The 16,181-nt window shown below is 34.5% G+C and overlaps 1 protein-coding gene and 1 long non-coding RNA gene across 7 annotated transcripts; one reads left to right on the top strand and one right to left on the bottom strand.

The window, feature by feature from the left end:
- Positions 1 to 1,396: 1,396 nt before the first annotated feature.
- Positions 1,397 to 7,423, bottom strand: LOC112162161. Of its 3 annotated transcripts, none has more exons than XR_002922019.2 (3): positions 7,360 to 7,423; positions 4,421 to 4,482; positions 1,397 to 2,037 (listed from the first exon to the last, which is right to left on the bottom strand). It is a non-coding gene; the product is annotated as an uncharacterized LOC112162161 (long non-coding RNA). The 3 variants fall into 3 exon arrangements; XR_002922018.2 differs by lacking the exon at positions 7,360 to 7,423 and adding an exon at positions 7,084 to 7,214; XR_004949211.1 differs by lacking the exons at positions 1,397 to 2,037; positions 7,360 to 7,423 and adding exons at positions 3,433 to 3,647; positions 7,084 to 7,214.
- On the top strand, positions 7,138 to 13,274 carry selenou1a (selenoprotein U 1a). 4 transcript variants are annotated; one of them, XM_024297841.2, is made up of 8 exons: positions 7,175 to 7,274; positions 8,232 to 8,306; positions 8,674 to 8,890; positions 11,056 to 11,241; positions 11,395 to 11,486; positions 11,561 to 11,701; positions 12,373 to 12,537; positions 12,617 to 13,274. In XM_024297841.2, exons 3-8 carry the CDS (start codon positions 8,710 to 8,712, stop codon positions 12,710 to 12,712), a joined length of 861 nt encoding a protein of 286 aa, XP_024153609.1. In that variant the 5' UTR covers positions 7,175 to 7,274; positions 8,232 to 8,306; positions 8,674 to 8,709; the 3' UTR covers positions 12,713 to 13,274. The 4 variants fall into 4 exon arrangements, with proteins under 4 accessions (XP_024153612.1, XP_024153610.1, XP_024153609.1 ...); XM_024297842.1 differs by lacking the exon at positions 8,232 to 8,306 and having other exon boundaries at positions 7,147 to 7,274; XM_024297843.2 differs by lacking the exon at positions 8,674 to 8,890 and having other exon boundaries at positions 7,180 to 7,274.
- The last annotated feature ends 2,907 nt before the right edge of the window (positions 13,275 to 16,181 follow it).

Raw genomic sequence — 16,181 nt, 5'->3', positions numbered from 1 at the left:
AAGATTTTAAGTAAGGGGGGATCCCTCCCCTCCCATCAAAGCGGTGGGACGGTGCTGGGTTGACAGTGGTGGCAGCCTGCAGACTCGGAGCAAAAAAAGTTGTTGTTGTCAATGGCAGAGGTGATGTCATCTTTTCTGTTTACGTCACACAAGCCACATTTGTTTGTGTTCAGATGAAATTTAAGAGAACTGAACCCATAAAGGGACATTGAAGTAAAAGAAAGTTAGATTGAAGTGATTTTTTTTTCCTGGATACTAATTGGTGGGCACCAGATAGTAACTGGTGTGCATCAAAAAGTAGCAGGTGCACACCAGATATAACTGAGATTTTTCCCCCTATAAATTCAAGTAAAACAATTTTTTTCTAAAAATTGGTGACATTTTTTTCTGGTTACTATTTGGTACAAATCAGATAGTAACTAGTGTGCATTAAATATTAACTGGTGCTCATCAGATGGTAAATGGTGCACAGCAGATATAACTGAGAGTTTTTTCTAAAAATTCAAGCAAAAAAAAAATAAAAAAAAAAAATAGATTTTTTTTCAATTTTCAACTAAAAAAAATTTTGTCTAAAAATTGGTGACATTTTTTTCTGGTTACTATTTGGTACAAACCAAATAGTAACTAGTGTGCATCAAATATTAACTGGTCCTCATCAGATAGTAAATGGTGCACATCAGATATGACTGAGAGTTTTTTCTTTTTTTCTATAAATTCAAGCAAAAAATAAATTTAAAAAAATTAAGATTTTTTTTTCAATTTTCAAGTAAAAAATTTTTTTTTTCTAAAAATTGATGTCTTTTTCTTTTTCTGGTTTCTATTTGGTAAAAACCTGATAGTAACTGGTGCACATCAGACAGCACCAAATAGTAGCTGGTTCCCAACAGATATAACTGAGATTGTTTTCTTGAAATAAAAAAAATAAAAAATTCTGGTTAATATTTGGTGCACAACAGATAGCAACTGATACACACCAAATAATAACTGGTGTGCACCAGATATTTCTGAGTTTTTTTCCCTAAAAATTCAAGTAAAAGAAATGTTCCTAAAAATTTATGTACATTTTCCTGGTTACTATTTGGTACGTACCAGATGGTAACTGGTGCGCAACAGATATAACTGGGACTTTTTTAGTTTCTAAAAATTCAAGTGAAAAAAATGTTTTTCTAAAAATTGATGACATTTTTTAAATTTTTTTTACTATTTGGTGCGCACCAAATAGTAACTGATTTTTTCTTCTTTCTAAAAATTCAAGAATTTTTGTTTCTTGTTACTATGGTGTGCATCAGATAATAACTGACTTTTTTTAACTTCAAGTTTTAGATAACATTTTTTTTACTTCATTATGTTCACATTTTATTGTCCCTTTAGGGGCTCCGTAGAAGAGAAACTAAAACAAAAATGTAAAACATTAAAATAAGCATCTTTGCAATAATAAAGTGGTAAAAAATTGTTGTTTTTTTGTGCTAAAAAGTTCCCAGCAAAGCAAAATTATGAATATTTCTTTGGTAGGCTTGAGATGTGATAGTTATACATTTTTCAAATATTCATAATACAACAGAAAATGTTCATTCATCTTTTGTTCAACAAGTATTTTAAGTTTTATTATCATGTTTTATAGCCGATACATTTGTTTAATGTTCATATATTGAAATACATGTATTGCTATAAAAACTTCAAGTTTGGGGGTTGTTCTTCAGAAAGTCTCCCTTCAATTAGGATGAGGGAATACATTTATTTAAAGTTTATGTTACCGAGTAACCAGACAGAAATAGCAAAAAGCAAAATAATATTCATTATGAGAAATAAAACGTACAACTTCATAAACTTTACAAAAGAAAAAACAAGAAAACCCATAAAAAAGAACGAAATATATAGAAAGAGTTCTTCAGAAAAGACGTATATTGTTTAAGTTAGTTGTTCTCACTAAGTGCTGGTAATTCAATTTGAAGCAGCCAGTCATCTCTTGTCAAAACGCTGTTTTCCATCTAAGTCCCAGCCTCAGGCTCTTCGGACTTGAACATATCGAGCCATTTCCTGCGAGAAGATCAAATAACAAAGATGTGTTTCGCCGATATTTCAGGTGCCTCGCTGTCCTCCATGCTCTGCAGCTCTGCAGAGGAAGCATGAAGCAACAGCTTGTTTAAAATGAAACCCCACCAAAGTACTACAGTACATGCTGACAGTATTATTTTTTTATGAACTATAAGCAGATCTGTTTTTGTGTTTGTGTTGAGTTTGTGAAAGGAGACTTGAGTACATAATTTATATTTATAGTAGAATATTGGAGCAACATTTTGTAAACTGGTTTTTATGACAGACAAAAAGGAATGAAACACTTTGAAATACTTATTTAAAAGTACAAAAAGCTGCATATGAAATAATATTTAATTACTTATTTAATTATTTACTAATTAAAACTTTTACTTAATTTTTTTGTCAAATGTATATGAGCTGTTTTATAGTAACTTAAAACAATCGAGTGCAAACAAATTAAATATTTGTACAGAAAATGATTGGATTTAAAGTATTATCTGAGTAAGACCAAGTCTTTTTGATATCACTTAAATGGTTTGGTCCCACTTCACTTAATTCTTTATTTATACTTGCACATTAAAAGTAAACAACAAAACGTATAAAAAGTATATTTTTCCATCTGTTCCAACTGAGTTTTTGGCTTCTCCAGGTGTGCGACAGCACTGACAAACAAGAAAAAGCACAGTAGCGTACAGGAAGGAAAGGGGTCAGAGTTCTCCGGCTGTTTATGGTCACAAACTGAACTTGATAAAACTAGAGAAGGCATGAAATTCCTGCCCGATCCCAAAAAAAGCAGTGCGGTCGACCTTTGGATGGTGCGTCTGTTTTGACCAAATGAAACAACACTCGTAGAGGACAGACGTAGAGGGACTGCTCTTTGAATTACAACACAAGATTAAACGAAAAGTTTTCAGACAAAATGGAAGTTTTATTTTCTTTAAATCATCCTTTAATTTATCAGTCAATTATCATAAAATTGCATTTAAAATTGTATTTTATCCAGCATAAAAAATAAAAATCTGCATATTGTACATTTATTTTTTCTTATAAATTTGATATAAATTCATGTATTAATGAGAATTATGCAGAGTTTGCCACCGTATTTGTACAACTCACTTTGTTTTACAAATAACCCAATAAACCAGCAGCAATCTATCAATAATTAACTCAAACAGATTTGATTGACTCATGCTTTTGTGAAAAAAAATATTTAAAAAAGTGAAAATTAGTTTTAAAATTCTAATTTTAATAGTAAGACATTTTGTGGCTTCTAAATATTGAATTATTAAGGGACCATAGTAACACAATTTCATAACAGTTGTTAAATTTAATAACACAATCTGAGACAGAGATAAGATAAGTAAAAAAAAAACAACAAATTCAACTTACAGTAAATACGTCACTGAATATTTTAATCTCAACTCATCCATCCGCTTTTATTTTGAAAGGTTGATAAACACTAGTAACACAGGGATGCTTAGAGACTTTTTCTCCATGTGTGAATGTTCTCCAAAGAAGTGTGGGATTCTGATAATGACAGCCTGTACAGGGTGTATGCTGCCTTTCACCCAGTGACAGCTGGGATGTGCTCTCAGCAGACCCACGTGACCCTAAAAGAGATGAAGCATGTGCAGGAAGTTGCTCTTGTTTCTAACTGTAAGATTAAAAAATAAAAATAAAAAAATCTAAGCTTTTTTTTACAGAAAAATGAAGATTGAATAAGTGCTGGGTCAGGGGCCACATTCGAGTGAGTCAGACTCAAACTTGACAGAACAGGAATAGATAAAGGCAGCCTCTCCGCCTCAGGGGCTGTTAACACCTGTTTGTCTTTCCTCGGGTTCAAGGACGCGCGGTTTTCATCCCGCTGCTCGTTTCTCCATACCGTGGCCTCAACTGGCCTCCAACCAGTTTCATCTGGAGCGAGACGTTGACTCTCACCAGACGTGAAGTTTTATTGTGTGCAGGTGTGTACAGCTCCTTATATAAGAAGCTACTTGTCAATAAACGGGAGATAAACAAGCTTACTACAGGCCTATCAATATCTGCTCTTATCAGCTTTACTTTGTATTTTCAAAAAACATTTACAGCTTTGCTTGGTTTCTGTGTTGAATCCAATTTAACGCAAAATAAACTAAAAATATAAAAAAAAAACATTTTGTTTTTCAAATGAAAAAACACTAAATACTATCAAACTTTATTTACCTTCCTTCACAACTTTACTTCACTTACACAATAACAACACAGCACGTTGGCCAATGACGGCGAGGAGCAACTCTCCACAAGAGGTGGGGAGCAAACCGCCACCTGTGATTGGTTGTCGGTCCTGCACAGTCCTTACAATAACAGTATTTGTCAAACAGAAAGCAGCAGCAGGACAACTGACCTGGATCACAAGCCTCATTTTCCTCCTGATGAGTAGCATCAGTCACAGCCACATCAGAGCATCTGGATGAGGAAACAGAAAGTGAGTCAGCAGATCACAGGAGTAAACGAGCGTCCCAAGATACAGTTTTCTGAGATGCTTCCGTCCATTTTTATGCACAAAAGTCTTCACAGACGAGTTATGCAAAACACATAAAAGCAAAACATTTTCAACAAGCGATTAACTGTACTCCCGTGTCACCCATTAACACACGCCTCACACACTTTGAACCCCCTGTACTGTTTCTATCAATGATACAGCTTATCTTCATTCCTAGTGGTTGTAAAAATAGTCATAAATAGACAAAAGGAAGTCTTAAATAACATTTTAATAAACTTGATCAAAGTAAATGCTAAAATCATCTTTCTCTTTACCTATGTGATGATTAAAACATAACATTTTAATAGAATTTACAGCCTTCATTTGTTTTCTGATCAGAAAATTCATTTAATCATAATTAGAGGATTTACAACCACAGTATTTAGTGTTGTATTGGTTTGATTTAGTAGACAATTCCTTTTTAAGATGCTCATAAGTCGGTCTTAATGTGGTTTAAAAAGCAAAGAAGTGACAAAAAGAAAAAGAATGATTATGGTGTGAAATGTGCTTGTTGTTTCAAACACATCCTGCAGAGGTCGTACTTGTCATGACTCTGAGGTCACTTTTCCCAGAGCAAATATTTCTTCCAATTTGGAGCTTTTATTTTAATCCGTTTGATTCATTCTTTTAGATCAGGGGTGTCAAACTCAATCGCACAAGGGGCCAAAATCCAAAACACATCTAAGGTCGCGGGCCGAACAGAATAAACATTTGTTGAACACACTAAAACTACATTTTTAAAGCTTTTAAAAGGTAACTTTATAGCATAACTATGAATAAAAACAGGCAGGAATAATACTCCAGAATAACTTAATTAACTTTCAATATTTTACTCTTCATAAAAATATATTTTGTCAAAATTATACAAGTTAGAAATAAGTGCAAGATAACATCAGGCCATTTATAACAATAAAATGAAATGATCTGGATTGTACCGAGGTAATTGTAATCCTGGTTGTGATCGTAGTTTTTTTGGTTGCAGACAGATAAGCTGTGGGCCAAGAAATATTTACTGGACAACCTAAAACTGAAAAGTTTTGTTTGGATTGATGGACTAGTTTTACCCAGAAACTGAGAACAGGGTTTATTGTCAGATAATAGAAAACTTAAAAAAAAAGGTTAATTGCAACAAAGAGTTGAAGGAATTAGATTAAGATTATGCTCTTTAAAAACAGCAAAAACTACAGATTTTTATGTAAATGTATCATCCTGATCGTTTTGTGAGGTCTAACTGTAGGAAAGTCCTTCTGCAGAGATGTTATCATCACATTTTTAGTCTATAAAAAAAACAAAATATTTTAATGAATCATTAAAATGGTTTGGAATGTTTTTACTCCTGAAAAAGGTTATACAGGAAGTAGCAGAACATAAATGACAGAATTAAACCTTGATGGTAGTACTCGTCGGAGTCTTCTTATGACAAATTTCAGATTTTGAATATTTCCTAGAGGATTTCTACAGGAACTACATAAGAAAACATATAAAGGAAAAGATGGACAATAATCAGAGATAAATGTGTTTTTTGTCTCAACTTTACAAAAAAACTTTATTTTTTACTTTAATGTCATGAAACAGAATCCAGCACAAGGCAGGTTAACATGATAAAAGTAACAAAAGCACTCACAATTGGAAATGCAACAATAAACCGTTTTAAAACTGATCCCTTAAGGCTAGCTGGTATACATTGTATTAAATACAAATATATGAATTATACTAAAAAGCTTAGGAGAAAAGTGAGATGAAAAGGGGTTCAATTTACTTTTACTGTGAGATCAAATCAGATATTATTAAATGTTGGTAAATGTACTATAAAAAGTACTACTTAATCCAAAAACTGACTGAGTTGTTAACTAAATTACTTACAGTGAAAGCACTGAAAAGCCACTGAATCAAAATTAAGTATTTGAATAACATAAAGTGCGTTTAACTCTTCAGTGTTATTAGATCAAACTAAAAATCTCAGACAATTTTGTGCATTTTTATTTTCCTAATGTAGATAAAACCTTTGTTTCTGGACATAATGTTCACTCTTCATGCACGTTTCTGCCTTTGACCTCAATGGTTTGAAGTTATGTTCATATCTCTGGAAAATGACTTCTTTCTGTCGGCCTGATCCGGATTCAGTTTCTTTCTGCCGGTTTCTGTGAAATTGCCTGCCCTCTAGCTTGTGATTGGTCACCGTGAAACATGACGCTGCTCTTAGCCAATCAAAACCGCTTATCTCAATGACTCCACCCACGTTCTCCTTTTGAGTGAAATCGTGTTTTTGGTTTTTCTAATAAATGTACTGTAATGGAGCGCGTTTAACATTCAGTAATGATAAAGAGGTTTACTCGGTTACTGAAAAATAAAAAGCGTTATATAACTTTAAACGACGTTTTCACATGTTACAAACACAATGGTTTATTTATTTACTTTTTTAGGAAAAAATGTTAGCACCTGTTTGTTAGGATTAATCTCAGAAACAAACAAATAAATACATCCAATTAAATGTATAACCAAACAGGAAAAAAATATACACGTACCAAGTATACAACAATAAATTCGGCAACAAGATGCCTTTCTTTCAATGCTTATGAGCCAATCAATGGCTGTGAAAGGTTTCTCATCGACTCCAGCCGATCTTGCTCGATTACTTTTCCTGCGTTGTGAGTGGATTAGTACGCCTGCGCAAAAATCGCTTTCGATACACCTGAGCGATCTCAAGATTATTCTGGTGAGTAGTTTCTCCAAGACATGAAAATGCGTGACATTTGAGCAACAGTTTTATCTTTTACATAGCTACGTTTGTTTTTGCCAACGTTGATGGTTGTCATTCAGACGCGCGAGACTCGTAGTGTGAAATTGTTGCTATGCTAATTTGCTCCAGGACGGATCAGGATTCAAAGTACAGAAACTTTATTCCGCTCGACAACCGTGAACAAAATTCAAATATTTGTATGTCTTTATCAAAAAACTGTTTGATGTTATCCAGACTTTTGATAGAAAATTAAATAGTTACACAACGTGAAAACCAAGGTCACAATATTTATTTTTTATGACAGCTGCCTATATTACATAAATGCAAATACAAATTACGCAATAAATAAAAGAAAATGCATTTTAAAACTTGCAGTTGTGAATTATTCATGTTGCATTAGACAATATTACTCAAATTTAATAAAGCTGCCAGTGTTCACTTTAGTTTTTGTAAAATGTATTTATTTATTGGTAATATCACCAACATTTAATTTAGATGTTAAATAATAGAAGGAAGCCAAGAAAAGGAAGAATTATGTTTTTTTTGTTCCCTAAAACCTCAATCTAAAAAGACATTTGAGCGTAAAATAAATGTTAGATTTTTAATCTTTTTTTTTTTAAATAGTCTTAAATATGTACTTTTTATATTATAAAGGAAAAAAAAACTAAAAGTATTTACACTAGGAATTGTTAAGTAACAAAAACTGCTTAAGAGGTTTAAATTGAATGATTCTGACTTAAATATATGTAAAATGTTCTAAATTGACACTTTTATTTTGATTTTAACTACCTGATAACTAATAACAGCTCATTGGGTAAAGGCTAGACTACGTGCTACTGTGTGCAAATGTATTCAGGAAGTCGTCTTTTTTTTGTAGACGACTATTGGCTGCTCCTCAACTTTTTTTTGTTTTTTTTTACTTGACTTCTGAAGCAAAGAAGTCTTGAAAGCATTTGGGTGGTTGAGCAGGAGAGACCAGAGTTATTATTTGCCTCCCAACTAAGATAAGTGAGTATGTGGCATTCTTAATTTGCCCTTTTTTTAGTCCGAGAGGACAGATTATCCCTCTTTTTTGTATGCATGCTTGTGTTTTATTGTTAATGCATGTGTGGAGGTTCATCTTTCATGCGTTAGAGAGCAAAATCATCTGTCTTTTTGTGCTTTTTTCTTTTTGTGCATGTACGAGTTGGACATTTTCTCTGCAGTAGAAAGTGTGGGAAATAAATATCTTTTGTAATTGTTAATACTACTTGTCCAACTGGTTTAACAGTTCTCTTTAATTAGCAAAGGATAAAAAAAATCAACCGGTTGGATGTTTTGGGAGTTGAGGTGAACCCTGTTACTTTGATGCCATAGTTGTGTTTGTGTCTTCCAGTGAAATCTTGAGGGTTTGTGTAGTGTAGCGTTCATCATGCAAGCTGTGAACAGATGTTGGGTCGCTTTGAGGTGGAGAATGCCCCTGCGCTGTTCGGCGCTCCCTCTGGGGAGCAGCCTGCTCTCCACTCCGGCCAGACCCCACTTTCAGTGCCAGACGGCTCTCTTTCACCAAAGTGAAGCCAAAGCCGGTCCCGATCCAAACAAGATCACTCCAGGCAAGATCATACTGCACACAGATAGCTGTTTTATTTCTGAAGTCTCTTTTGTTTTTTATCAACTTTTTTCTTTAGTGATCCCAAGGAGGTTTTTATAAATATTTCAAATACATTTTACATTTTTTTGTCAAACTTTTAGGTAAATATTTAGTGTCTCAAAATGTAAAATTAAATGATCTGCAACCCTTGTCATGCATTTTCTTTCTGTTTTTGAGTATTTTCTTAAACAACTTTCAGTTTAAAATACAAATGTATCAGTTTAACATCAAAAAGTCTAGTATTTATGCAATTAAATAAAATTCTATCTGAAAATGAGTCTAAAGTTTTGCATATATCTGCGTTTTATTTTCATGTTCCTGTGCGAGTGCCGATATCATGCACTCACACAGCGATACGCACCGCCCCTAAACTTCACCAAAACATGCATGCTGAGTCTTGTTGGTCTCCATGCCTCAAAGAGATTCGACTTGTTCTGATAATATGTTTTACCTGTTGTAGTTTTGCTGTTAAAAAAAAAGTGTACCCAAATTGATCTATATGTAAAGCAAAAACGGTTTTCTTCATTATGGGGAAGAACTACCAGAAAACTAGGAGTTAAATCTTTTTTTTCCAATTGTACCTTTTCTGTAATTGTGTTTTGTTGTATCTTTTTTGGATAAATTAGATGTTTTAACTTGAATCCTCTTTAAAAAAAATACTTTAATTGAATTTATGAAAGCTTTAGAAATGTATTTTTCCTAAATGTGCATTTTGAATTGACATGCTTATTTTGTTGTGGTTTATGACTCATTTTTTGGGTCGATTTGCATGCATGTATCCACTATGTCATTGCAACTTCTGCTACATATTTTTATTTTAATTCCACCAAATTTAGCATTTGTGTCCCGAAGCTCTTCCCATTCTTTGGTGATTTCTCTATTCAGTTTTTTCACGTCTGACGGGTCTGAATTTCTATGCCGGAGTTCCGCTCCTCCTAAGACTTTGTTTCTGCAACAATGGAAGCATCGCGGTGTCTCCTTTCTGCCTCCTAACGTTGTTTTTGGAAGTCTTTCTTCTGGTTTGTAAAATGTGGAGAGGATCCCTCCTGGTTGCATAGTTCAAAAGCCAGAGTTGTGACTCATTTGAACCTCCTGGTGTAGATCCATGTTCTTCAGTGTCTTAATACAAGTTCATCAGAAAAGGAGGATTTTTTTTCTTGGAGTTGTTTGCTGATACATTGAAAGTTTTCACTTTCCAGCCCTAGATCATATTTGTTGGAGCTCCAAAACTGGTGTGGAGGAACTTTTGAAGTAGAAATTTTCAATTTAAGTTGTAAAATAAAATACTTTCAGGTAGATGATTGTCTTTAAGTAAAAGCTTGAAACAGGAACAGCTGATGGGTGATGGAGACGTTCCACAGATGCAGATCTGTGGGGTGTGTTTGTGGCGTGAACCTCAGAGAGAACATTTCCACAGAAAACCAAGAAACAGCCTGCAGCACAACTGACAACCAATTAAGCATAATATGCGGCTTTCACTGTGCAATTATGCATAGATTTAGGGAAATTATTAGATGTGGATGAATACAAATATGCACATATTTTAAGGAGAACCAGGAAAGTATCACGTGTTCTGATAAAGGCACAAACATGGGGATATTCAATATCCTTATATAAGATCTATTGTAAATGAAGGGAAGGTGTGTTTGCTCTATTGTACTATTGTGTTTGCCTTAAAAATATCATTTAAAACCAATAAAAGCAGCTTATTAGAGTGGTAGATTTCTGCAGAAAAAAGCTGTGAAATAGATTTAAGCAAAAGTTGAAGCAATTTTAGTTCAACTGTGGTTTAAAGACCTGTAATATCAATGTAACCTGAGTGCAAAATCAAAAATGTGTTCTGTTTTTGTCTTTTTAATAACAGAAAATGAGCTTTAAAAACAAAACAGAAATAAAAATCCTTCTATTGGTATAAAAATAGTTTTATCTACCAGTGAAATATTCCACGTATCTGTGCTTCCTAACCATTTTTGTACACAAAATTAGAAATAAATAGAAATTTCAATGGCTTTACATTCATTCTAAATGTGTTAACAGCCTTATCGTAAATACTGTGAAATAAATCTGTATTTCTAAACAAAAAAAAAGTGTTTTTCACTTCTTGCCTCTCTCTGCCGGTCGCTGCAGTGTCGTCGCTGGTGTCCGGGTTGGACGGCGATCTCTCTGCGATGGGGATGTGGTCTCTGGGGCTGGGAGCTGTGGGGGCGGCCCTGGCTGGAATCTTCTTGGCCAACACCGACCTTTGTCTTCCAAAAGCCGCCAACGCATCCCTGGGGTTTCTTGAAGAGGCCGACCTGCGCTGCACCCTCGACCGTGAGTGGCACGCCGCAGCTTTTCAAATTGTTCTCGAAGAGCATTCTTACTGAATAATTAACAACAGACGTGTACATATATTTAATCATCCTCTAGTCTAAATTTGTATTGTCAAAGATTAGACTTAATTTGGTGCTTGTGTTTTCTCCACAGACAACAAGGTCATCAAAGCTAAGAGTCTGTGGGACAAGAACGGAGCTGTGGTCATGGCTGTACGGCGTCCTGGATGATTTTTGTGCAGAGAGGTGGCGTGATTCTGGTATTTTAATATTTACCTTCCAGCGTCTCAGTCCCTGACGGTTGTATTTTTGTGCTGCAGGAGGCCTCTGAGCTCTCCTCTCTGAAGCCCCAGCTGGAAGAGCTCGGGGTCCCTCTGGTCGCCGTGGTGAAAGAGAACCTCGGCTCAGAGATCCAGGACTTCCGACCGCACTTCGCCGGGGACATCTATATTGATGAAGAGGTTGTTGGCAAATGGTTTTATACACTATTTATTAGGTCTGCGCAATAACTTGGTACTTTAATCTCATACGTGTATCGCAAACGACCGCTTAACTACGATTAAAGGTTATTTTACATGTTTACAAACATGTTAAAACCTTCTGCTTGAAGTTCCATATTTTCTGGATTATAAGTCGCAGGAGCAAAAAACGTCTAATTAAGAAGGAGGAGTCGCTCTGGAGCATAAGTCGCACTTTTATATTTGCCGTGGAAAAAAAATAAAAACAAGAATAATAATGCTTCGACATAAATGAGAAAAATATCAAAATTTAAGAGGAAAACAATCAGATTCTCCTCCATGTTTGTTTTTGACGACACTTCTTCTTCTGGCACTGTCAGAAGAAAATACAGCACCCTCTAGTGGTTGTTAGCGGAAACTATCGCTAGTGGAAAAAATAATGAATATATAAGCTCATTTATGTTTAAAAAAAAACAAGTCGCACGCCTGGCTACACTATGGAAAAAAAGCGACTTTATCTGGAAAATACTGTATTTAACAAATCAAATAGACTAATTGGATTGATGTTGTATGTTTATGTTAGATTGAACAGTTTTATTGAGTATGTTTTAACTTCAAACTAAAAGTAAAGCATCATTTCTTTAATGCTCATCTATTTGTTCTGGTTTGGGCAGAAACGTTTCTACGGTCCGCTGCAGAGGAGGATGGGAGGCCTGGGCTTCATTAGAATTGGAGTGTGGCAGAACTTCATCAGGGCGTGGAAGTCTGGTTATCAGGGTAACATGAACGGAGAGGGTTTCATCCTCGGAGGCGTGTATGTCATCGGAGCAGGAGAGCAGGTAGTTTATCAAACACTCAGATTTGGATCAGCCTCTGATAAAGCACTGCGGCATTCATAAACACCTTTCCTTTTGGCAGGGAATCCTCCTGGAGCACCAGGAAAAGCAGTTTGGAGATAAAGTGGACACGGCAGATGTTCTGAAGGCTATACAGAAAATTGTCCCTGCAAAATAAGTTTGGTTAGGATTAGAGAAAGATGATTGTGAATTCTTTTTGTCAGCATGCTTAGCTGGTTATGAACAAATGATAGTGTCTAATGTCTAAATATTTTGATGTTGCGTTTAAAGTGTGAACTGCAGGATGACGTTCCCGTCCCTGCATGGAGCTAGATTTGGGGCATTAAGGGGTTTAAATGCAGCATTTTCATTCAGGTAGTCCTAATCTTGAAATATTTCAAAAACTACTTTAAAAAAATGTCTAGATTTTATTTTGATTGTTTGCTAGCAACAGTTTAAAGCTTCATTTGCTTCGCAGGCAGCTGAATTATCTCAGGGATGAAAGGCAGAAGTGTTTGAATCTGTATGTGTCATAATGACAACCTGACTCTAAACTCAGCTGTGAGAGGAGCGGGTTCGATGCCCCGACACGTGCACAGGTGTCAGCTTCTGTCCTCACGATGAGAAGAGTTCGTGATGCTTGCAGACAAAAATTCAGATTCTTGTATATTAGATAGTTTGTATTAGAAATGGATTCATTACAAGACCACTCATAAATAAATAAAGATCACTATGTCTGATTTTCTTGTATTATTTTGACAAAATATATTTTTATGAGGAGTAAAATATTGAAAGTTATGTAAGTTTTAATTTGATTTATTCTGGAATAATATTCCTGCCTTTTTATTATTCAAAATTAAGTTAAAAAGTCACAGTTTTAAAGTTTTAAAAATTGGCATTCTGCTATCTTTTTGGCATTTACTGAGATTTTTTTTAAGGTGTTAGCTAATATTTCAGCTATATGCTAGCTGTTTTGGCTAATTTGGTTTTTTTTTTCAGTTTTTTAGGCTATTTTGAAGCTTAACATTTTTTTCAGCTACATGCTAGTTTTTTGTTTGTTTTTAGGTTAATTTGACATTTAGCAAATATTTTAGCTGGATATCAGCTTCGGCATTTTTAGCTATCAATTTCAGCATCTTCAGCAGCCAAATTCAGCTTACAGCATTCACACTAGCATTATTGCATTTTGGTCCCTTGTGCGATTAAGTTTGACATCCCTGGTTTAGTATTTTATATTTTCTCTAAGAAATTTTAGAATTCTATTTAAACCACAAAAACACACTCAACAAAAGTTTTGGAATTATCGTCCAAAACACGTTTGGACTTCACACGTTTTATTCTGTTGCTCTGAATAAAGTACATTTTACACCAAGAAAACATCTTTTCAAACCAATACAAACAGGAGAAACATTGTGCACCAATACTGAGAAGGCTACACACATGTGAGTTTTACACACAAAATAAACCAAACATTCATGGAGTGTTGCAGGAAGATTGTCTGTCATAACTTTGCTTTTGTGTGACTTGAAACCTTATTGAATTGTATGGAGCTAAATGCAGAATAGGTACAGTTCAGGACTATGTTAAAGCTGTAGAAAAAAACAAAAAACTTCTTCCACCTTCAGTTTAATTCACTCATTTTTGGCTGGATCTGTGGGAGTGATGTGCTATGGTTGGTACAGTACAGACGAGCTGAGATGAAGAAAACGGGATTGTATGCTGCATTAAATCTTTAGTTTGTTCAATCATTTGGGAAAACTTCAAAAGAAGAACCAAAACCCCCCCAAAAAAAGAGATTTATTTGGTAAGACCAAAAAAAAAAATCTTTGTGTAGCAGTCATGATGAGCAAGTTCAATAAACTTCAAATGTAATGATTACTTAAAAAAATAGATTCCAAAACAAATCCTGACAACTTCTAGAGCAGCACAAAAAGGGCTAAAAAAATCAAAAATCCAATAAAATGCTCAGTTAAAATACACAACGTTCAGCCAATGTTAACAAGGATAGGCTCCAGCAACCCAGAGATCCCAAAAGTCAATTCAGAGCTCATAAAATCCCAACAATGCCTGAGAAAAGTGTTGACTTCATTTTCCTTCAATGAGAGAACGCTAAGATTACATTATGTATATTGTTATTAGAACATTTACAAGTATTGTCTTCACAAATAAAGACACATTTGTAGAAAGCAGCAGAAAAAAAAACAATATTATTGCAATTTATTGGTGACAAAACCTTGAATCACACCACTAAATCCACACACAATCATATATCTGGCAGAATCTTGCATAAATATCTTTAAAAGAAACTGTGCAGCAATTTAAAGTCTTGACCAAAACTCTACTATAAATGGGTGCTAAATAACTTAAATTCAGACGTCTCACAATCACCTGTACAGTCGATAAAAGTCTCAAAACACAAAAACCGCCTAATAGTTGTTACTTTCAAGATCAGAGTCACTCCTCTAACCGGGAGCACTAAAGCATAAAGATCACCTCTTTATGTGCAGCAATCCAGAGCTCCTGTAACACCAGCAGAGTTTCATACACACACAACCGTCAAATACACGGGATTTATAAACATCTCAGAGAAACACACGTGTACATAAATAGGATCAACAGCACTGGGATAAATTCCTCTATTTCAATCAGTAACTTCAAAATCTCCTGCAGACTTCACTTCAACCGAGCAAACACTGCACACAGTTTTAAATCTAATTAAACATTCATTTGGGGTATTTTGATAGTGTCAATTTGTTATTAATAATTCCACAATCTTATATTTAGCTAATAAAAACATCTTTGTTTTAAAAGCAATACATTCTTCCCCGCAAGTCAGAACAGTAAATATCTAAAATTCTAGCAACAGATGACCTTTTCCATATATATATATATATTCACTAAATAGTATTTCTACAAGCTGTTGGTTGTAACGCGCTCCTCATTGCCGTGTGTTAGGAATGTCAGAGGGGCGTAAGAACACTTAAAGGAGAGCAGGAGTGAGAAGCTGCACCGATGGACAACAAGCAAAGCACAAAACTGCAGGCGAATAATCAGAAGCAATGAGGAGATACTATACATACTGTGTGTACAAGTACATTAATCGTGAATCGCTTCCTAGCACCTCTAACTTCATTTTATTCCAAATTGTGTAATATCGATTGGCTGTCTAAAGACTTGTGCCATTCTAAAAAAAAGGATATTCTTGCAGAACATATTATATTTAGAAAAAAAGTGATTTTAAAAAGCATGTGCTTATCTGCATGCTTTAGTCTGAGGCAGAGTAAACATTATTATTAAAAGAGTTCTAAAATATTTATTTAAACAAGTTGTAGTTATGGGTATTTTTCTAACTTCAGTATGAGAGGTTTCTGTTTGCCATTAAAGCTGGATAAAATAAAAAAATAAAAACTCCTACTATATGTGGTTGCATCACTGTAACAGAAGGAGCTGAAATAGATGCCAGAGAAGTGAAAGTTCTTCAAAATTCTTTGTGTTTCTGCAACTACAGCTGCATGTTTTCATAAGAAAATAAACAGATGATGTCACAAAAATTAACTAAAATTAACTCCATGATGAATTGATTTATATGTCTGATCACTAAGGATGTAACAATTTTTTGTGAATCGGTAAAAAAATATTCAAACTCA

Source organism: Oryzias melastigma, linkage group LG15 (genome assembly GCF_002922805.2).
Source record: "Oryzias melastigma strain HK-1 linkage group LG15, ASM292280v2, whole genome shotgun sequence".
NCBI lineage: Eukaryota > Metazoa > Chordata > Actinopteri > Beloniformes > Adrianichthyidae > Oryzias > Oryzias melastigma.
This window is presented reverse-complemented; position numbering and strand designations above follow the sequence as displayed.